Below are 20,272 nucleotides of genomic sequence, written 5' to 3'. Positions count from 1 at the left end.
TCTGTCGACTGACAGTTCTGCGCCCAGGTGTTCTGGTGATGGGCTGAAATGGGCCCCGGCCAGTGAGCCTGGCTGGGCTGGGCTGAGCAGGGCGGGGTTAGGACAGATACCTGGCTGGCCCCGAGCCTGAGTGGGCTGAGCAGGGCTCAGGCCAGGCTGGGGGGCCCCTCGGCGGCCCCGGCCATGGAGACCGAGGCTGGGGCTGTTCTTGGCTTTGCTGTGGCCCCCAGGAAAGGGGACTGCAGGACTAGCCACAGGGTCCGAGTTCTTTAGATGCTTGAAGTAGCCAATGCCATTGGCTGACAGGCCCCAGGACTTGGCTCTGATGTTGGTGACTGGCAGCAGGGCCATCTGGCTGGGGCCTGTGGGTAGAGCCAGGCACAGGCTGAGAAGAGGGCATGGGATGCCTCCTGCCCAGCTGTCCCTAGGGCCCCACTGGACTCTGGGGGTCTCCCATCTATCTCTTGGTTTCCTCGGGGGAGCCCTCAGTTTTTCTCCAGAGCCTCATTCTGGGCTCCAGAGCACCAGACCCTCCCACCAACGAGTCTCTGGGGCCACGAGCCTTTCTCAGGACTCATGTAAAAATCCCTCAACCCAAACTCCGGCCCCAAGTCAGCCATACCTGAGCGGTTGGCGGAGGGGCTGGTACTGGGGCTAAGACCGTGGCCAGGATTAAAGCTGGGGCCAAGACTAGCGCCAGTGGTGGGGCTGGGGCTGGGTGAGGAGCAGCAGACAGCTGGGCAGGGGTGGCTGGAGCAGAGGTCCAGGGTGCGGAGGGCTGGAGCTGGGGCCAAGTTGGTCAGGCCGGTAGTAACTGAGGAAGCCAGAGGCTGTATGAGCCGGAGGGGGACAGCACAGCACCCCAACCAAAACACAGCCACCTTTCCCCATTCCATCCCTCCAAAGCCACCCCAGCACGCACCCAGCAGCAAAGAGGGCTGTGTGCCTGGCAGCCCAGTGGTCACAGGGGACTGTCGGAGCTGAGTGGTCCCAAAGCTCTGGCTGGACCTGCTGGGGAAGGGTGGGCTGAGCTCAGAGGGGCTGGGAGACCCTAGGAGGGGAGGCCTGGGAGTCTGGGAGAGGCAGGAGGGACGCAAGGAGGTGGACAACGCAAGCAGAAAGGAGGCAGGAGGCAGGAGGCAGGGGGCTTGGTCCAGACACGTACCATGGGCACATGGCCTCACTCCCCCCAGGGTGCTGGGGCCGGAGCAGGGCCAGAAGACAGGAAGTGGACACGGCAAAAGAGCTGAGGGGCAGCAGAGAGGAAAAGGGGAGGACAGGCACACGGGAGGAGAGAGAGAAGACACAGTCAGACATGGCCCAAGGGCTGAGGGTGACAGTGGGCAGAAGAGCCCAAGGCCCCACCCTGGCCCTCCTTCCTCCACCCCCTCTTCTAACTTATGCCCTTCAGAGGCCCCCTGGCTCTCAGAGGCCCAGCTACCTGGAGGAGCACTGAGTAGGCCAGGGAGAAACATCGGCTTCAGCAAGGACTGGGAAGCGGCTGATCCCCCTTCCAGGGAGAACTTCCCAACCGGCCCACAGACCCACAGCAGGCTGAGAGCCTGAGGTGGAACCCCCTTTAGAGGAGACAGCTGCCAGGGTCCCTCTGACCGGGGCTGCCCACCAAAGCCCCGCCTGGCCTGGTGACTTGGCTGGCAGCCAGGTCTCCCGGGACATACCCATCAGTTTCTACCAGGTCCTCCTCAGTGCGCAGGCTCAGGACATACAGTGTGGACATGGACACCACGCTGGAGCCAGAGGAAAGGGCCACTGTTAGAACTGGAGCCGCTGTCCAGCGCCTTCTCTCCAGGGCAGGGCTTGTGGTTTTGGGCCCCAGGGGCTGGGCTCCCAAATGATGCCTATAAGTAGGTCTCCCCAGCCCAGGGGAATAAGACAGAATGAGGCTGTCCCCTTCCTTCCCCAAGACCCCAGCCACTTGCTCTCCCAGGCCACGCCTTCCTCTTCCCCCAGGCCTGGGCCCGGGGACAGCCTGACTCCCCCAGCCAGCCAACCTGAGTCTAGGGGCAAGTCACCTGAAGGCCATGACCACCACCAGGGCAATGATGGTTCCCTGCAGGAAGCGCTGGCTGATGCAGGTCTGGTCTGGGACCACAGATGATGACTGAGGACCAAGAGGAAAGGGGGAGAAGCAGAAATGGTCTGGCTTATGGAGCCCATGGTCTTACCCACCATGGGCTCTGCTAGAGGTGGGGTATGAAGGCCTACTCATCCCCTCAGAGGGGGAGAGGGAGACGAAGGAGAAACTGGGGGCTGGGAAGGCTAGAGGGTCATGAGGTGAGGGGCAGGGAAGCGCTTGGAGTCAGTGAGCTGGGAGAAATGCAAGCTGGAAAGGGAGGCCATGAGGATGGGGAGGCCCTGGCCCAACCTGGGCCCCATCCCTGCCCACCCTCACCTTGCTGGCCATCTTGGGGGGCCTCTTCTTGTGGGGGACGCTGCCTGCCCGGCTGAACTGGCTCCCTGCGTGGCTGCAGCAAGAGGGCTAGGGTCAGAGGTGCCTCTAGAAAAGGGGTCTTGCCCTCCCCAACCCCGCGCCCCTACCTGAAGGCGCCCGAGCTGCCGGTGGACTTGAGGCTGTCGAGGCGCCGCAGCTTGGCCAGCTTGTGGCTCCAGCGCTCCAGCTCGTCAATGCGTGTCTCCAGGTTGTCTGTCAGCTTGCACAGCTCCTTCACGGCGCCCACGTTCTCCATGAAGATGCGCTCCTGCCATGGGCCATAGGCCAGTGTAGAGGGCACAGTCAGCCCCCGAGGGCCCCAGGCTTCTGGTCCATCGGGGAGCAGGAGGGGAGACCTGGAAGCCTTCCAACCCAGGCCAGCCTCTCCTCCAGTCCAGCCTCAGTTCCTACCGCTCCTTTTGCCTGCCTCCAAACAGCATCCCGCCTCTGCACCTTTTCCCACCTGCAGTCACAACCCGTTCTCCCTCAGAGTCTCCCCCCTCCATCTCTCCCTCTGATGAACATGGTGTCTCAGACTTCAGCAGTCTACTGCTCAACAGAGGCCAAAACATATGACATGCTCATTGGCGCCCAGCCTTACGCCAGGTTAAGTTACAAACATCATCTTCACAAGAAGCTGCATGTTTAAGCTTTGCGATAACCAGATGAGAACGTCTTAGAGGTAACTATGGTTACCCTCCTATTGCAGCAGAGGAAGGTGATCCTCTGCAAGGTTCCTCTTGCTCTTGCTCACATGGCCATACAGTGGTCAGGTCCCCACATCCCACCTCCACCTCTCCCTGTGGGGTGGGGAGGGGGCTCTGGAAGCAGCACGAGAGAAGACTGGGGAGGGATGCTCCTGCCCTCTGCACTGCAGTGCCCCCAGTCTCTATGGAGGGGGTGAACGCCCTCCAGCTGGCCTGCCCCTCTGTCCCTTGGGCTCCCTCCAGTTCCTTCACTCCACAGACCTTGTTCACCACCAGGAAGTTCTCTATGGTTTTCCCATTGGCAAAGACCACGTCTCCAGTGTCCTTCACAGCCTCAGGCAGGATCTCCTTCACCTCCTGGGCGATTACACCTGGGGAGGGACAAGCCAAGTATGAGAGGGGGGATGTGAGGGCTGCCCACAGCATCACAATGTAAGCAGAGGCTGGAATTGGAGAGGGTGAAATTCTGGGAGCTAGAGATTTGGTATCCAGGGATCCCTGGAGCAGGGGGTTCTAGGGACAGATTCCTGCGGGTAAGGATCCCAGGAGAAAGGGGCAGGGATCCAGGTGAATAAAGGCAGGATTCACCTAGGGAACAGGATCCTGGGGCCACAATTCATGGACTTTCAGTGTCAAGGGGTGAGGGACCCAGGTCTGAAGGGCAGGTCTTCCAGAGGGCGGGGATTTCCGGGGTCAGGGTTCCAGGAGTCAAGGGAAAGGGTTCCTGAGAGTAGGATTTCTAGAAGACAGGAAACCCTGTCTAGAGGACAGGGACGAGGGCAGGGTTACTGAGGGCTGAGGTTACTGTGTTCCCAGATCCCAGCCCAGTCCGCACAGGCAGGTCCTTACCCGTTTCTGGTGTCGCAGCCTCAATGCCGGCAGTGGCAGCAAACTCTGGTTTGTATCTGTAGTGCACCAGCCGCATGCGCGAAATCCTCTTCAGCTGCTCCGTGGTGTCCACCTGCGCGGGAACCAGTGCCGAGACTGAACCCCTCCCCTCCTGGGCCCGTGTGGAGGCAGCACTGTGGAGGGTAGACCCTGCTACTAGGGTCCCGTGATCCAGAGATAGAGGGCCAACCTCCCCCAACTCCTTCCCCTGCAGCCCCGCCCCTGCAGAGCCCGCCCACACGAGCAACCCCGCCTCCCACGGCCCATCCCTGCCACCAGCCCCTCGGACTAGCTCAGTTGTCTCCGCCCTAGCCCCAACCCTCCTCCCGAGCCCCGCCCCCACCTCCTGCACGTGCTCCTTGGCCCGCAGGTCTGAGGGGTGCATCAGCGAGCCCATGACCTTGACATTGCCGTGCACCACCAGCGCCTCGTCGGGCCGGTCGGTGTTGATGCCCACACGGCCATGGTGGAAGACGGTGTCGGGCACCTGCGCGCGCTGCCACAGGACGTCGCTGTCACTCTCAAACTGGCCTGGATTGGAGGCCTAACACAAGTTGGGGTTGGATCAGTCCTGGGAGATGGGCCCCCCCATCCAGCACCCTGGGAAAGGTGGAAACCCCGAAGCCAGCCCTCCAGCTCCCAGCAGTGCTCCTCACCTCACCATGCCCAACTTAAACTGTCCCTTCCACTGTGGCAGCTTTCAGTCACTTGTGGGATCTCAGAAAGCCACAAGGTCCTGGCCACCTCCACACTCTACTGTGAAGGAGACCCTGTGGCCCAGAGGGTGAGAGCCTTGCCCAAGGCCACACAGAGAGTGCCAGAGGGATCAGCAATCCAGCTCCCAACTCCTGAGAACCCCTATATTTCTCCTGGGTGCTGTTTCTCCCAGGTCTGGGGAAGACTGTCAACCCCCAGGGGGAGGTGGCCCTCACCCTAACGATGATGCGTTCTGAGATCTGGGCGGCCAGCGTGTAGTTCTGGTTCTGTGCGTGGGCCTGGAGGGCCACCACCAGCATGAAGTACCTGAGGCACACAGAGGTCTTAGAGGTGCCCAGGGTCCTGCCCCACCTGCCCCCACCTCCTGCCACCCCTCCTGGGTCAGATGTACAGGGCACAAAACTTCCCACTAGGTCATTCCTCCCAGGCTCCCAGCACTCCAGGAGGAGGGCATTAACACCCCATCCTACAGAAGAGGAACCTGAGTGTCCACTAGGGGGCAGTAATTCCCCAGGGCCCACAGCTAAGAAGCCAGGCTGCTGCTCTCCCATCCTTAAGTCAATTAGGTGCTCTGAGTCCCAGGTCCATCATCTGAAAAATGGGTCAGGCTGTGGGACTCTGTGCCTGGCTCACTACATGGGGTGGCATCTTCCTGCCCTTCATCCTCAGAAATGGAGGGGCTCCGGGGCAGGGGCCCAGCCTGCTCACCTCTGGTCAGGATTGGGCTTGCCCTTTTTGCGCATGTTGTTGGCGGTGGTCTCGCTGAAGTGCAGCCTCCCCACAGTCACCTTCGTGACCTGCTCAGGGGGCAAATTGACCCTGCAGAGGAGGGGCAGGATACTCAGGAGGCAGGAAAGGGGGCTGCGGAGAGCCAGGCGGCAGTGGGCACTGAGGTCAGGAGTGTGTGGGAGACGGACATTGTGGATGCCTTCCCCGGCCCCCATCAGCTCTGAGGCCAGGACCAGGGTACCACCCCCAACGGGGCAGACACTCACGTGACGGGGTTGAAGGGCCGCTTGCTTCGGTCTGACTGCGACTGCTCGATGTTGATGGACTGGTTCAGGGCCTCCAGCTGGGGGAGGAACAGAGCCCAGTGGCACCGCAGGGCCCAGACTCCCTACCTGGTCCTGCCTCTCGGCTCAGGCCTGGCCCAGCTGGAGCTCATGAGGAAACAGAGGCCCTGCCCTCCCCTCAGCCTCACCTGCCCACAAACTCAGGTGCCTTTCTGACCTAGCCACGCACCCCTACGAACTCACACCCACACCACTCCCCCCACCTCTGTGCGTGCGCATGCGCGCACACACACACACACAGTCACCCTCACAGCCCCCACACGCCCCCAGTTCACACCCCTACACTCCTCCCACCTCCAAACCATACCCCAACCGGCCTCCACAAACACCTGCTCACACCCAAACCCACCGACTTCCCAGAACCCATCCCACACCCACGTCCCCTCAACCCCTCCATGAGCACTGACTGAGCCCTGCCAATGCCAGGCCCTGCTCACAACACTGAAGGAGACACCTCCGGCCGAGCTCCCCAGGAGCTCAGGGACTCAAAATCACCCACCATTGCAGTGGTGCTGGGGGGTCACAGGGGAGGGGCCTCAAATCAAGATGGGACTCAAGGCAGGTGTCCTGAGGACCCAGCAGAGTGAACGGTGAAGGTCAAGGAGCAGTCAGCCAGGAGAGGAGGCATAGAATGGGATTCAGAGGGCAGCCCAGAGAAAGGGAGCTGCCTGAGGGGAGGTAGGGGCTGTGACTGGGCACAGCAAACAGCGGGGCTGGGGTGAAGGGTGGGGTCCTGAAGGCCTCTTCAGGCCCAGCTCAGAAGTCAGGGCTTTGCTAGGGTCAGGGAGATGGGTCCTGGGGGCCTTGGAAGAGTGGGGAGTATTGGGCCCACCCAAGTCTCATGGAGCATGAGTCGGGAGCCAGAGTGGAAGCTGCTGTGGACGTTCAGACAAGGAGGGGGACAGCTTGGTCCAGGCAGAGGCAGAGGGGAGGAGAAGGGGGACCGTCAAGGGGAGTTCCTGGTGGGATAGCAGGGCCCAGTGCATCGCGAGGGATGGGCAAGTGGGCCCTGGAGCCCCATTCCCAAAGAGGGGAGGCTGGGGAAGGGGTCAGTTTGCAGGGAGTTCATTCTGGGATGTGGCGCTGAGGCGGCCGACAGAAGGGTCAGGAGAGGGGTCCTGGCTGGGGATGCAGACTTGGGGTCACAAAGTAGAGAAGGAAACAAGAAATGTCCCTGAGAAGAGGGCTGAGGAGCCTGACAACTACGGGGGCAGGCACTGGAGGAAAGGTGGAAAGTTGGGGGCTGGACTGAGCACTGAGTTTCCTCATATCACACTCACCTGGCCTTGGGGCCTGTCAGCACCCCCAGCCTTCCTGCCCACCTGCCCTCTGCTCCGAGCCGAGCCCCCAGACCTGCCTTCACTCCATGCAGCTTCAGGTAGAAGCAGTCCAGGGGCTTGAGGCCTTCGGGCGTCTTGACGTACTTGGGCTCACCCAGCATGCCGATGTACACCGTCACCTGGAAGTGGTTCTTCTTCTGGCACACGAAGGCGTCGTCACCCACCGAAAAGTTGAAGCCCTTGTCGGCGTCCACGCGATAGGTAAGCATGGGCCTGGGGGGGAGGTAAGGGCACTTACGGTGAGCCTGCAGTGCCCAGCCCTCCCACATGCCTGCGATTCCTATCTGGTCCCCCATCCTTGCATGTCTCAGGGCTGCCCCTACTTCGCAGGAATGGAAACTGAGGCCCCAGGAAGATTTGAGCTCAGGTCTGCCAACCCCTCAGCCAAGACTCTTTCCTCTACATGCCTGGGACCACTCCGCTCCAGTGATGGGGGAGGCTGGGCAAGACCCTTGAGGACCACCAGACGGCAGGGAACTCCCAGGGAGGGGGTCTGACGGCCCCTTACCACACTTGGCTCCTTCCCAGAAGGATGCCTGAAGCCCCCTCCCTCACAGGAGATGGGGTGAGAGGGGATGCGTCTGTGGAGCTTCACTGTGCCTGACAGCTGGTTGCCATGGAAACGGTGGAACCAGGCGCCGGCTCTGCACTGGCCCAGCCCCAGCCCACCAGCTTGCTCAAGCCCCCAAAGGTCCTCATTCTAACTTCTCTGTCTGCCCGAGTGAGGAGAAGGGCTCTCTGGGCAGCCCAGACTCAGCCTCGGTTTACTCATCTGTTGCTGGGAAGATGTTCCTATTCTGGACCCTTGGAGGGAACTCCAGGTGGCAGAAAAGGGAGCAACTGTTGGCCCGCCCTCACCCAGGTCCCCAGCCACAAGGAGTGCCCCTGATGCCCAGGACCTGCCTGGAGGAAACTGGGCAGGGAGAATGTTTCCAAACTTATGCAGAAAGGCCTTTGGGCTGGGCTAACATCTACAGGAAGGCCTGGGGCTCGCTACTTCTCCCTCCCCGGGCTCCACCCACCTGCCTGACCCAGGAGTACACCCAGGAAGTGCCTGGGCCACACTGGGGGCCTCAGCTGCCAACTTCCTTGCCGTGGGACCTGGGGTGGCAGATCTGGCCTGAGAAGGGTGGGAATAAGAATGGGGGTCCTCACCAGACCATATGGCTGGACATCCAGACCTCCCCCTGCCTCCCTAACATGGCCTCAAAGGACCCTTTAGCCACTACATCAGCTGGACCCTCCCCCCACCCCCCGCCCAGTCCTGAACTCTATCTAACCACCCCACATAGCCTGGGATGCCCAACTCCAGGAGGCTGGTCTCAGCTGCAAGAGGGCCCAAGTCTCAGATGCCCTGCCCAGGCCTGGCGATGTTCAAAATGAGTTGATGGTGAGCCATGCTATCAACCCTCACTGGCCTTCTGGGGGAGTGAGGGGAGTGGCCCCAGAGTGCTCCTGGCCAGGTCCCAGGAAGCTGAGTCCACATGGGTGGGTGCTGCAGGAGAGCTAGGAATGCCCGGGCAGCCTCTGATCCAGTCCTCCCCCACCCACACATCCCTCCCCTCCAGGGAGGGGGCTGCTGGAAGGGCCTTGCTGACACTCAGTTTCCGGCTACCTTCCTGGAATGCCGAGGGAGGAGAGGGAGGGGGAGGAGGAGCCAAAAACACCTCTCCACCCACTTCTCCCTGACTTGGCCCCCACTGGCCCTTCCCTGGCAGACACTACCTTCTTAAGGAGGCCTCAGGCTGGCTCAGGAGTCAGAACCCTGAGTGCCAGTCCCACCTCTGCCCTGAGCCTGTCTGCTCTTCTGGGAGACGAGACCATCCTGTACCCTGTATGCTCCCAGCCCTGCTCTAGGGTTGGGATGCCAGGGCTGGGGGTCCCCTCAGGGGGTGACCAGGAGCAGTGGGGAGTGGCCCAGATCACTCACAGCTCCTTGTAGTTGGCATCGTACAGTGTCGCCCACTTGTTCTGCTGATGTGGTTGCCACTTGATGGACTGATAGTTGGGGTCCAGGTAGGAGCCACTGAGGCTGTCATTGTCCTGCAGGAGACCTGAAGAGAGGCAAAGGCCATGGGCCCTAGACCCCAGGCCCCACTTCCCAACTTGAAAGGTGGAGCAGGCCAGCCATGTACCTGGGGAGGGTGCACCTGGTGGGTGCCAAGGTGGCGTCTGGACCCGGGCAATGCTGAGGGGCAAGGAGCCAGGGCCTGGTGAGAGTGGACCCTGGGGAGGCCAGGGTGGGGATGGGGCTCGAGCTGGGTGCGCGGGCAGGGCCGTCGTGGTTCCGGGCTCCTGTTTGATCATTCCATTCAGCATCTGGGCGTTGAGGGTGTTGGGGGGTGATTCAGAGTGCTTCCTCTTCTTGGAGGGGTGTGTGGGGAGCCTGGGGGGGACACAGGTGTGCACCATGGGGGGCTGGCTCTCCCTGAGACCCTCCCCACTGGGCAGGACACCCCCTGCCCTCTCCACCCTGTTTCAGCAGGATACCCCCAGTCCATGGACACCTCCTGCAGGGAGTCCCCCTCTTTCTGTGTTACTATTCTGTTTCTCTCCCTCCTCCCTACCCCCCCAGACTATGGGATCCAGGAGGGCAAGACTCACACCTGACATGTCTGTGTGTCCCCATCATGCCTAGTAACTGGCCTGGTACACAGAGAGCTCAGAACTGTTTGTGGAATGAATAAGCCTGTCCCTTTCCTGTGGTGTCATTCTCACCATCACCCTTTATAGTAGGGGGGCTCTTTGAAAAGCAGCCTGCCTCGTTAGAAACGAGTCACAGAGGGCCTGGGACACAAAGGCTGGGAAGGAGGGTTTCTTGGGAAGGGAGCTTAAGATTTGGGGGCCTACACAGCACCCCTTCCCCTCCTGGTTTACAAAAAGCTTTGGCAGTGGAATCTTTCCTTGAATGAAATCTTTCATGAAATCTCAATGTGCAAAAAAGACAATTCTGCAGGTTGGAGTCAGAGCAGGAAGCTTGAGTCTACACCTTGAACCTCCTCAGGAGCCCGAGCGCTCCGTGATGGTTGGAAAGTCACCAATGTCTGGGCAGTTCAAGTCCTGGCTCTGCCCCTTCCTACCTCCATGACCTGGGTAAGCATTTCCTCCCACCCATCCCCACCCTGGGAACCTCAGTTTACCTATCTGGGCAACGGGTGTGGCCATGCCCATTAAATAAGGTAGTCACGAGCACTTGGCCATCGCTATAAATCCCCAATGCATTGCTGAGCACACACATATGCATATGCTGACCCCCATCTCCTGGGCTCATAGCCTTCTGCCCCTCCTGGGTTCATCCCTGCCCCTATCTCCATCTCTATCCTGCCTGCTGCTGCCCTGAGCAACCCCCCCACCACCAGCCCACCTTCCTGCCCTGGAGGGAGGCTGCCCAACTCTTACTCGGCTCCGTGTTGCTGCAGCAGCTGGTGCAGCATCTGGGACTGCTGGGTGTGGTGGAGATCGCTGGGCACCAGCCCCTGCCCCATGGCAGCGTAGGGGGGCATTGGGGGTTCGGCCTTCATGTACAGGTCCCGCTGCAGGACAGGGTAATGAGGTGGCGGTGGTGGTGGCGGCGGCGGGGGGCCTGGCAGGTGGGCTGGAGGTGGGGGCGGGTGCTCCAGGCGGGAGGTCACCCCCACGTGGCAGAGGGTCTCAGGGGTTATGGTGCGCAGGAGATGGGGGTCTGTGGGAGAGATGGGAGCAGACATCAGAGACCTACCTCAGTCACTCACTCTTGGGCACCAGCTCTCCCCTGAGCAGGGTCTCCTGATGCCCACCCTATCCTGAGCCAAGCCTGGGGGCTGCCCTCCTACCAATCCCACGTGGAAGAAGGGCTGGGCAGCCTAGAGGCAGGGAGGCCAGACCCTGTCCAGGGGGTGGGCAGCCTTTCACGCCATCCAAGCCAGCTCCTTCCCCAAGGCCGGGCCTGGCCCAGCTCCCTGGGGGAGGTCCCGCATCCCAAGGTTCTCTCCCAGTTCCTCTCAGGCCCGCTCCTCCTCTGGACCACAGGAAGGAGTCTCCCAGGACCCTCAATGCAGGCCTGCGGGGGCCCTCCTCCCTCCAGCAGCCCCTCTACGGGGCTCCCAGGGGCCAGCCCCCCAGCCTGAGGGGGGAGGCCCCAGCTCCCTTTGTTCCCCAGGAGGCATTCCAGAGATGTTTTTGGTAAGATAAACAGAACTCTTGACCCCTCTCTGAGCTATGGGGAGACGGCTGCCCGTGCTCCTTCTGCTCTTGGCCACCTGGGGGCCGCTGCACCCCTGAGCACCCCCAGAGGTGAGGTGGGCCCGGCTGGCCAGCGAGGCCTGTGCTCAGGCTGCACCCAGCCTTCCCCAGCCGTCCACTTACCGCTGAAGGGCGCGTCCATGATGGCGCAGGCGGGCAGGCGGGTGGCATCACCGGCAGGGACACTTGCTCAGAGGCAGGGCCAGGCTCCCCACCCGCCCATGGGGAAACAATAGCCAGCGCCGGGGAGTATTTGACCAGCGATAATCTGGGCCTGTTGGGCAGCTGCTGGCCCCCTCCCTCCCTCGCTCCCTCCCTCCCGATAAGGCCGCCCCAACCACTTGCCCAAACCCCAGAGGGGGAGGGCAGTGCCCGCTGGACTCACCATTCACCTGCTGGGGGGAGTAGGCCTCGGAGCCCGAGTCTGGGGGAGAGTCTGGCAGCGTGCTGTGGAGCAAGAGGAAGGGGCGGTTGGGTGGGCAGCTGAGCCCCTGCCTTCCAGCCAGGCAGCTCCTCTGCGGGGCAGGGTCCCAGAGACCCCAGAGGCCGGAGGCATCGAGGTGTCCCCACACCCACCCTTATGGGCTTTTCACTGTACCAGCCATCTCGGGGTGCCCAGCAGGGCCTGGGGCTGAGTTGTGTGCAGGGGGACTTGGACTCCTGCCTAGGATCCCCTCAGACTTACAAGGCATTTGGGGGCCTGTCACCAGTGTCCCTGATGATGGCACAGGGATTCAAGGACTCCCTCCCCAGACTGAAAGGCCAAGCCAGCTCCTCCCTCCTGTACTAGCAGAAGCCCCATTTCCTGGAAACTCTAGGGAGCCCCGGGGGGGCGGGCCTGGGAAACTTCAGTGGGTCACCAGAGGGGCTGCCCTGCCACGGGCAGGTGTGGTCTGGGCAGGGAGCCAGCTCCACCAGACTTGAGCTTATTTTTTTCTTGCAGGTTTTGTTTTATCAGTGGTTCAGGCAAAGGAACAAACTCATTTCTGAGAGGTCAACACGTCCTGCATGAACCCTGTGTTCACCCAGAGGAGGCTGCGGCCACTCAAGGAGCTGGTTCTTTGGCCATCCCGGTCCCCACTTCTGCAGACGCTGACCACTATTGTGCCCAGGAAGCTTCCCAAGGCAGCCGAACCGTCGTGGACACAGCCTGGGCCTGATTCCAGGGTCCCCAAGCTCCCTGGATAAGCCACCACCCCAGCCCTACAGGCCATGTGAGAATGACAGGAAAAAGTGATGGGGACTCGGCCCTTGCTGGGACCCGCCAGGTGCAACAGGTTAACTGGGGCCCCAGCTCCGCATCCACCATGTCCCGCCTGCTCCCTAAACTACCCTGTCAGTGGCCTTGTGTAAAGGTCTTTCACACCCCTGGTCCCTGCAAGCAAATGCGCCAAGTCCACAGGATCTTGTGATCTTTCTCATAACTCCTCACAGTGCTCATGAGTCCCTGATTTGGTGATTTATTAATAACTCCTTCCCCAACTAGACAACAGGACCTGCTGCAGGAGGGATGCGTGCCTTTTTTTACCACGTAGAACAGGGCCTGGCAGAGGTAGGGGCAGTGGGAGGCCCTGGGTCCCTCCCAGGAATGGCCTGGGGGCCCCAGGGTACCTGTGTGGTCTGGACAAGCACTTTCTCTCTCTGGGAAATGGCCTCAGTGTCCCAGCCACATCCTGCTGTGAGGGGGGTGGGGCTTTACCTGCAGGCTGGCTGGTTTTGGGGTCCCCCAGGAGCTGGTTACTAGGGACAGTTGATGAGCTCACACGGAAGCATGGGGTTTAGAGCGGGCACCCAGCAGGTGCTTATTACGCGTTAGTCCTCTTCCCTACCTGCCCTTCAGAGTCTGTGGCTTAGGGACAGCCTCCTGGTCTCAAGCAGACAGCTGCCCTCTTCAGCAATGAATGGCTCACTCTGGCACCCCAGCTGGCCTCCACTGCCCTCCCCCAGTAAGCCAGGAAACAGCCACGGTCCCCCCCAGGACTTCCTCTGTGCTTCCTCCTCTGATTTCCACAATCACTTGGAGGTGGAAGCATTTTGGGCTCACTTTACAGCAGGGGGTCACTGAGGCCCTAACCAAGGTTGTGGATTTCCATGCCAGAAGGCTGGAAATGGTGCAACCGGAGATGGAGCCAGGCTGCCTGACCAGTGTCGTGCTCCCAGTGCTCTGTCACCCTTCCACCCAGAGGTAGGGTCCCCTGCCCCTGCCCCAGGCTGGGGAACCCAGAATTTTCTCCAAGCCCCTCTGCAGGGCCCAGAAGATCCAAGCTCCCTGCCTCTTCCCGTAGTTGCCCTGCAGTCTGGCTGGGCTGGTGGCCACCTGGAAACCAGGGTCATAGCCGGTCTCCGGCCAAGCCCCTGGGTCAGGAGTTGACGTCGACTCCTCAGACAGGAGCCGGAGAGGACCTGGGGGGCTGGCTTGGATAGAGTCCCAACATCTGCACCAACTTCAGGTCCCACATCTGTGCCTTTGGCCAACTCCCTAGGACCACGGGAAATAGTAGCTAAATGCACAAGTGATGGGTGGGGCTGGTGCAGTGCGGCTTTGGGTGCCCTGGGTGCCTGCATGTGTGTGGAGGTGTTCCCCTGAGTGTAAACAGTCATGCCTCCAGTCTCACCTGCTCCCGGCCTCTCTCCACACAGCTCTTGGGGATTTTTCTAGCACTTACATCAGCCCTCATCACTCCTCTGCTCAGAATCCTCCAGGGCTGCCCCCTGCCTCACAACAAAGCCATGAGTCCCTCCTCAGCTTGGCCCTGGTCCTCCCCACTGCCTTACCTACCCACAGGGCAGCCCGATCCCCACTGCCAGGCCTTGGCCAGCACCTCCCAGACCGCAGTCACTGGCCCCACACCTGGCCTGCCCTGGGCCCCTGCACATTACCCCCGCCCCCCACACTCCCTGCCCTCACTCACCCTGGGGCATAGGGAGCCTTGGGCTCTGCCTTGATGGGGGGCCCAGAGCCCCCTAGGAAGGGCTTGGTAGCGGCACCCATGCCGTTGTTGTTGTTGCAGTTGAGCGGGGCACTGTAGCTTGGGGGTGGGAGGGGGCCATGGCGCCCTGGGGAGGGTCCCCCCCCAGGGGGGCTCAGGTGGTGGACCCCGCTGGAGCCGGGAATCGCTGGCTGCCCGTGGGGGTAGGAGGCCGCGCTGGCTGGAGCAGAGATGTCAGGGAAGCAGCTGTGGAGAAGGAAGGAAGCTCAGCGCCAGCCAGGCCCCCAGCCCGTCCCCGGTCCCCCACCAGCAGGGCAGCGTGGAGAGGCAGAGGGGTCAGTGGCTGGGAAAGGAGAGGAGCAGCTTTCAGAGATGGGGCCATGTCACAGCTCCCCAGTGGATGCAGAGGGGCTGGGGTCAGGGCCGAGGCTGCGGGTGGGGTCGGGGGGGCACTCACAGGTCGGAGGCATCCTCCTTGCTGATGTACTCCTCCAGGATGCTGGTGTCTATGTTGGAGGGCTCCAGGGCGCCATTGATGTCGTGGCCTGTGGAGGAGGGAGCGGATGTGAGTGAGGGGACAGATCCAACTCCCCACGGCTCCTGGGCCTCTGGGCCTAGCCCTCCAGCTATCCCCAGGCTGGGCCCTTCAAAACAGATGGCCCCAGCCTCCTTCTGACCTGAGTATCCACATGGAGGGAGTCCTTCATCGACCATCACTTGACCCCCTCCAGCAGGCAATGATGGAGCCGTCCCCAGCCCACAAGGCCACCTGGGGCCTCCAAGGAGGGGAGGGGCCCAGAGTGCAGATCTGGACAGACCTGCTTCCTGCCCCTCCATACCCCTTTCCAGCTTCATGACATGAGCAAGACCCTCATCTGTAAAATGGGGGTAACCATGCCCCCGTCTTATGGAGGAGCTGCTGTGAGGAGCAAACAAGGTGCTTTATGTAGCTTGAGTGCCCAGTGGATGCCGCCACCCTCACTGACTCAGACCCAGACTCACTGACTCTGTCCTGCCCTGTCCTCCAGGAGTCAGTGCCAGATGGCCTAGTTGTGGGCAGCTGGGAGCTTGAGGCCTGGCTGGGCTGGACCATACATCCTGGGGGGGCATGGGGCTGGGGGAGATTCCTATACCCCAGGCCCCAGCTGCAGATGGAGAGGGAGTAGGGATCAGAGTCAGAAGTGCCCAGCCCACTCTCACTGCATATGCCCATCATCAGCCCCATAACCAGGACTGGGGTGCTTAGCCCTGGTTTTCCAGAGGAGTAAACAGGCCCAGAGAGGTTCAGCGGGGAATGACGGTGGCCTGAGTGCTGCTCCTCCACCTGCCCTCTCCTGGGCCCTCCTGCTGGCCCTGGCCCCACAAAGGGGAGGGACTCACAGAAAAGGCAGTCTGGTGCTCTTGGGCATCAGCAGGGGAGGAGAGGGGGAGGCGCTGGCCTTTCCCCTCCCGGGGTCACCTTGCAGAGGGAGCTGGAGGGCGGGGTGATAAGGGGGCTGACGTGAGAGATGCGTCAACCCCGATAGTGGGTGAAGGCCCCACCCACACCCACACTGCTGACCTGGGCTGCAGCCCCACGAAGGCAGGAGGTGCCCCTCCCACAGGCCCCTAGGCCTTGAGTCTGGGGTCTGCACCTCATGCCCTCTTCCCTGGTAAACCCTGGGAACAGAGCTCAGGTCCAGGAACTAATACTAGCTCCCTTGCTCTGTGCTGTGTGACCTTGGGCAGGTCACCTACCTTCTCTGAGCCTCAATCCCCTCAGTAAAATGGGGACATGAACGGCTTTACAACTGGACAACTTTACAGGGTTGTTCTGAATATGAAACAAGTTAAGGCATATATGGTGCTGGCACACAGTGGGTGCTCAGCAAACAGTCGCTGTCCTCGCTCCCCAGTCCCCAGAGCCCTGGGGTCCCCAGAAGCCCCCAGCCCAGGCCCCTCCCTGGCCCCAGCCGGCATTTCAAGAATGCTGAGCCCCGCTTAGGTGATTAATGAGTGGCTAAGCCCTCCTAGGAGTCACGCGCTGCCTGGGACAGGCCCTCCTGCTGGCCCCTACACCAGGCTCACCCAGCCGGGAACAAGGGACACCCACCAAGCACCGCCCATGGCCGTCCAGGGCCCTGTGTGGCCAGGGCAAGGGGAGCTTCTCAAGCTGGGAATGACCAGCTGGCATGCAGAGGTACTAAGACGCCCGTCTGCACTCTGGCCCCCATCCGATCCTTCCCTGTTAACTGAAGGTCCTATTTATTGAGCGCTTGCTGTGTGCCAGGCAATTTTTGAGCCAAGTACACTAATAATCATAGTTTATTATAGGCAAGGCATCCTGCAGGCTCTTCCTGTGCATGATACTTAACCCTCCCAACCTGTAATGGTGAGGATGATGACATGACGATGAGGGTGACAGTGGCTGATACTGGTGCCTGCCAGGCCCCAGCACTATTCTAAGTACTTTAATGATTTACCTCCCAATGGCCCCTGCAGACTTGGTGTTTGTTATTAGCATCATCCCCTTTGTTCAGAGTAGGCAATTCTCTTGCCCACCGCAACACAAGGAGGAGAAGCCAAACCCAGGTGCAGGGGACTGACTCCAAGAGGGAAGGTGTGGCTGGTGGTCGCTAAGACTACCCAGCCCTCTTGGGCTGCCCCACTTGATAGGCAGGGATCGAGCACGGGGGATGGGGAGGGAGGGGCTACTGGAGCGTCACGCCCACCCTGGCCTGCAGGTTTTTGAGAGTGAACTTGGAATCTACAGTGAATGATGGGGTGATGGAGTCATGGTGTTGCTATTTATAACAGGCCAGGCCCCTCCTCCCCCACTCCTCCCCTGGCCGGGAGCACTCCTAATCACCCCTAATCCTCCTGCCCACCTCCCCCAGGATCGGGGGGCCTCAGACAGAGGCATCTTGGGAGACCCTAACGAGAACCAGATGTGGCTTGGGGGAGGAGAGACCCTCCGGTGCCAGGGGCCGGGCGGACGGGAGGAAGGTGGAGGGAGGGAGGAGGGAGTGACTGGGGCAGGGTAGGGGTGGGCCAATGGGTGGGAGAGACGGATGAGGTTTGGGGGGTTAGCTAGCCTCCTGAGGAGCATTGACCCCACATCTTCTCTTTCTCTGGGAACCCTCGAGGCCTGCCTGGTCTCCCCACACCACCCGTCCTAAACGGTCCAGCCACCAAGCAGATGCCCCCAGCCTATGAGCCAAACTGGAGATCTCTAACCCAACATTCCAGCAGGAAAGGGTGAAGCGGGGACATGCAAAAGCCCAGGGGCTCTGGAGGCTGGAGTAGAGCCCCCAGAAACCCAGGAGAAAAGCAGCGCCCCTGGGCACACCCTTGGGGATGCCCCTCCCACACTGCTCCCCAAAGAACCCTGGAACATCGTTGAGCCAGCAACAGATACTTGTCAGGCAGGAAGCTAAGAATGTCCCATGCTGATCCTTAAGACCTCGCTGGGAGGTGGGGAGGCTGCCCAAGGTCCCACAGCCTGAAGGTGGCACCACCAGGTCACAAACCAGCATCCCTGCCCTCCCTCTCCCCAGTCTGTCAACTTCCCATTGCTCGGGATGTCAGGAACCCTCGACCAAGGCCCCCTGCCTGCCCCCACGGCCTCTCCTGCCCTAGTGCCCCTCCTTGCAACTCTCCATAGTCCAGTCCCCACCTCATTCCATCCTGGGACAAGCATCCCCCTTGCACTTTGGGGCCTTTGCACATGCTGTTCCTATTCCTCATCACTCTTTAGGTTTTGGTTTCAATGTAAGTTCCTCCAGGAGGCCATGTCTGACTTTCCATTCTCATGAGTGGCAGCCTCCTTTCTACTTTGTCCGCAGGCTCTTTACTCTGCTGCTTTGCACACATCTCGGGTGGAGAGACTGTACTCTGCCTGCTCACTGCCCACAGTTCACACTCACCAAGCAATCACTCTGCCCATCCCCATGCCACACACTTTCTATGGCTCATATTTAATTCTCTTAACAACCCTACAGGGTAAGTGGTTTTCTTGTTTCCTGTTTTACAGATGAGGAAACTGAGGCTCAGAAAAAAAAAATGCCTTGCCCACAGCTTAGTGGTGTGGGAGCCAGGCTGTGAGTCCTGCCCTGTTCTGCCTCTCTGGGGTGTAAGCATCCAAGTATACTGTAGGCACGCAATAAATGTTCAAGGAATAAATGAGCAAAGGGGCAAGTGGGGCACTGGAACCAGGCCTGCCTGGGTCTGGGGACCTCCGCCCGGCAGTGCTGTGGTCAGGGTCCAGGGCTAGACAGGGCCCCTCCAGGCACTGCCGCTGCCCTGCTGAGCTATGCACCCCAGCTGCTCCTCATTAATTAGGCCCTTTATTACCTGCTTTTAACAGGAGCCAGACACTGCTTCTTCCCAGGCAGGCTGGGATCTGGGCTGTGGGAAGGAAGCCCCCTCCCCTCCCCTCTCCTCCTCCCTTTAAGGCCACCCAGCTGGGCAGAAGAACCAAGGGGACACAAGCCAGGTGCAGGATGAGGGCGGGTGGGGGCCCAGGTGGTCCTCCACCCTGGACCCTTCTCTTCCTCCTGCCTCGTGCTCATGCCCCACCCCCCTGCCAACCAGCTGTGGCCACTGGCTGAGTCTCGACCATTGTCCCAGGGAACGGGGGAGGGTGGGGACCCAGCACAGTGGGAGGCTTGTGCCCTGCCCACACCCTCCCCCCCACCCGTCAATGGGGCACTTGTCAATTCATGCCCCAAACATGGCGGAAATCCCGTCGGCCACGTGGCTGTGGGCAGGGCAGGCTGGGGCCTAAGGATGCTGGCCAGGCCAAGCTGATCTGAACCTGGGGCTAACAGGGCACAGGCCTGTCCCCCCACTGTTGAGTGTCCACTCTGGGCATCTGAATCTGAGGGGCATCCTGCCTACAGGCAATGGCTGGGGTCAGGGTAGTAGTGGTTAGGGGACTGCCAACCTTGGGACCCCCATAATGCCCTAAGGGAGCCCTGGGCTCAAAGAGACTGGGTCGCTACCGTGGGCCCCCTCTTCATTGTTGTGTGACCCTTGGCAAGTGACTTGACCTCCCTGTGCTTCAGCTTCCCTCCCTCTGAACTGGAGGAGATCCCTGCATCATGGGGTGGTCGTGAGTCTCCAACAAGATGGAGTCTCCTTATCCGGGAAGGCCATTCCTCAATCAGTGTTAATTGCTCTGTTTCCATCTCTCTTGGAACTTCCATCTCCTTTCCTGCCCAGGCATGACCAGTACCATGCTGTCATCCTGGCACATGCATGTCACCGTCCAGGCGCCAGGCCTTGGCTCTCGCCATCCCCCCTCCAGTGGGTAAGCCTCTGTGACTGCCTGCCTGTCCCAGCCACCCCTCCTCAGTCACCCCAGTCACAGAGGACTCAGTGCTGTGGCTTATCTCCCAATACTGACTGAGCTAATTGGCCTGCTCCAAACTAGCTCACAATGGGACAGGGTAAGGTGGGCTCTCGCCTCCCTTTGGACTTTCTATCTTTATTAATATGATCTGTGATTAATATGATAACTACTTGAGGCTTCAACTTGTGACCAGAGTCTTCTCACTAAAATGCCTTCAGGTCAAATGCTTGGTTCTGCAAGTTATGCTTTGCTTCTCTGCCTCAAATACCCAATGACAAGGTTGTGGCTCTTGAGTCACTACCATCAGATCCTTGTATCTGAGCTATGGTTGTCACTGTTTCCTCTCACTTCTTGCCAAAAATGCAGAGGAGCCCTGCATCTTGCCTGCAGAGACCCATCGCTTCCAGGGGACCTGATATCTTTAGCCACCCCTGGGCTATAGCTGTGTCCTCCCCTAGTCCCCTCACAGCTGCCACCCCGTCCTCAGGTCGACACAGGGCTGAATTCACAGCCCTAAGTTACTCCCAGGCTGGGTCCAACAGAGCTGAGCCCAACAGCTGCGAGCTGTTCTTAGAGAACCCACATTGGTCCCCAGGCATCTCCACTTTTCTC

The 20,272-nt window shown here is 60.7% G+C and overlaps 1 protein-coding gene across 10 annotated transcripts in view; it reads right to left on the bottom strand.

Moving 5' to 3' along the window:
- The window catches only part of MYRF (myelin regulatory factor), a 34,029-nt gene that overhangs the window by 6,705 nt on the left and 7,052 nt on the right, over positions 1 to 20,272 (bottom strand). Inside the window, exons 2-22 of one of the 10 annotated variants that reach the window (XM_032489560.1) lie at positions 14,786 to 14,873; positions 14,311 to 14,574; positions 11,784 to 11,845; positions 10,577 to 10,859; positions 9,313 to 9,563; positions 9,108 to 9,231; positions 7,195 to 7,390; positions 5,760 to 5,836; positions 5,473 to 5,583; positions 4,980 to 5,070; positions 4,391 to 4,591; positions 4,009 to 4,120; positions 3,421 to 3,530; positions 2,560 to 2,720; positions 2,414 to 2,486; positions 2,034 to 2,122; positions 1,680 to 1,859; positions 1,166 to 1,246; positions 923 to 1,011; positions 623 to 814; positions 111 to 362 (exon numbers count right to left, since the gene is read on the bottom strand). In XM_032489560.1, coding sequence (XP_032345451.1) covers positions 111 to 362; positions 623 to 814; positions 923 to 1,011; positions 1,166 to 1,246; positions 1,680 to 1,859; positions 2,034 to 2,122; positions 2,414 to 2,486; positions 2,560 to 2,720; positions 3,421 to 3,530; positions 4,009 to 4,120; positions 4,391 to 4,591; positions 4,980 to 5,070; positions 5,473 to 5,583; positions 5,760 to 5,836; positions 7,195 to 7,390; positions 9,108 to 9,231; positions 9,313 to 9,563; positions 10,577 to 10,859; positions 11,784 to 11,845; positions 14,311 to 14,574; positions 14,786 to 14,873 — 3,087 coding nt within the window. The remainder of the gene's footprint in view (positions 1 to 110; positions 363 to 622; positions 815 to 922; positions 1,012 to 1,165; positions 1,247 to 1,679; positions 1,860 to 2,033; positions 2,123 to 2,413; positions 2,487 to 2,559; positions 2,721 to 3,420; positions 3,531 to 4,008; positions 4,121 to 4,390; positions 4,592 to 4,979; positions 5,071 to 5,472; positions 5,584 to 5,759; positions 5,837 to 7,194; positions 7,391 to 9,107; positions 9,232 to 9,312; positions 9,564 to 10,576; positions 10,860 to 11,783; positions 11,846 to 14,310; positions 14,575 to 14,785; positions 14,874 to 20,272) is intronic. The other 9 variants (XM_032489561.1, XM_032489564.1, XM_032489565.1 and 6 more) reach the window with 9 other exon arrangements.

This window comes from Camelus ferus, chromosome 10 (assembly GCF_009834535.1).
Source record: "Camelus ferus isolate YT-003-E chromosome 10, BCGSAC_Cfer_1.0, whole genome shotgun sequence".
NCBI lineage: Eukaryota > Metazoa > Chordata > Mammalia > Artiodactyla > Camelidae > Camelus > Camelus ferus.
This window is presented reverse-complemented; position numbering and strand designations above follow the sequence as displayed.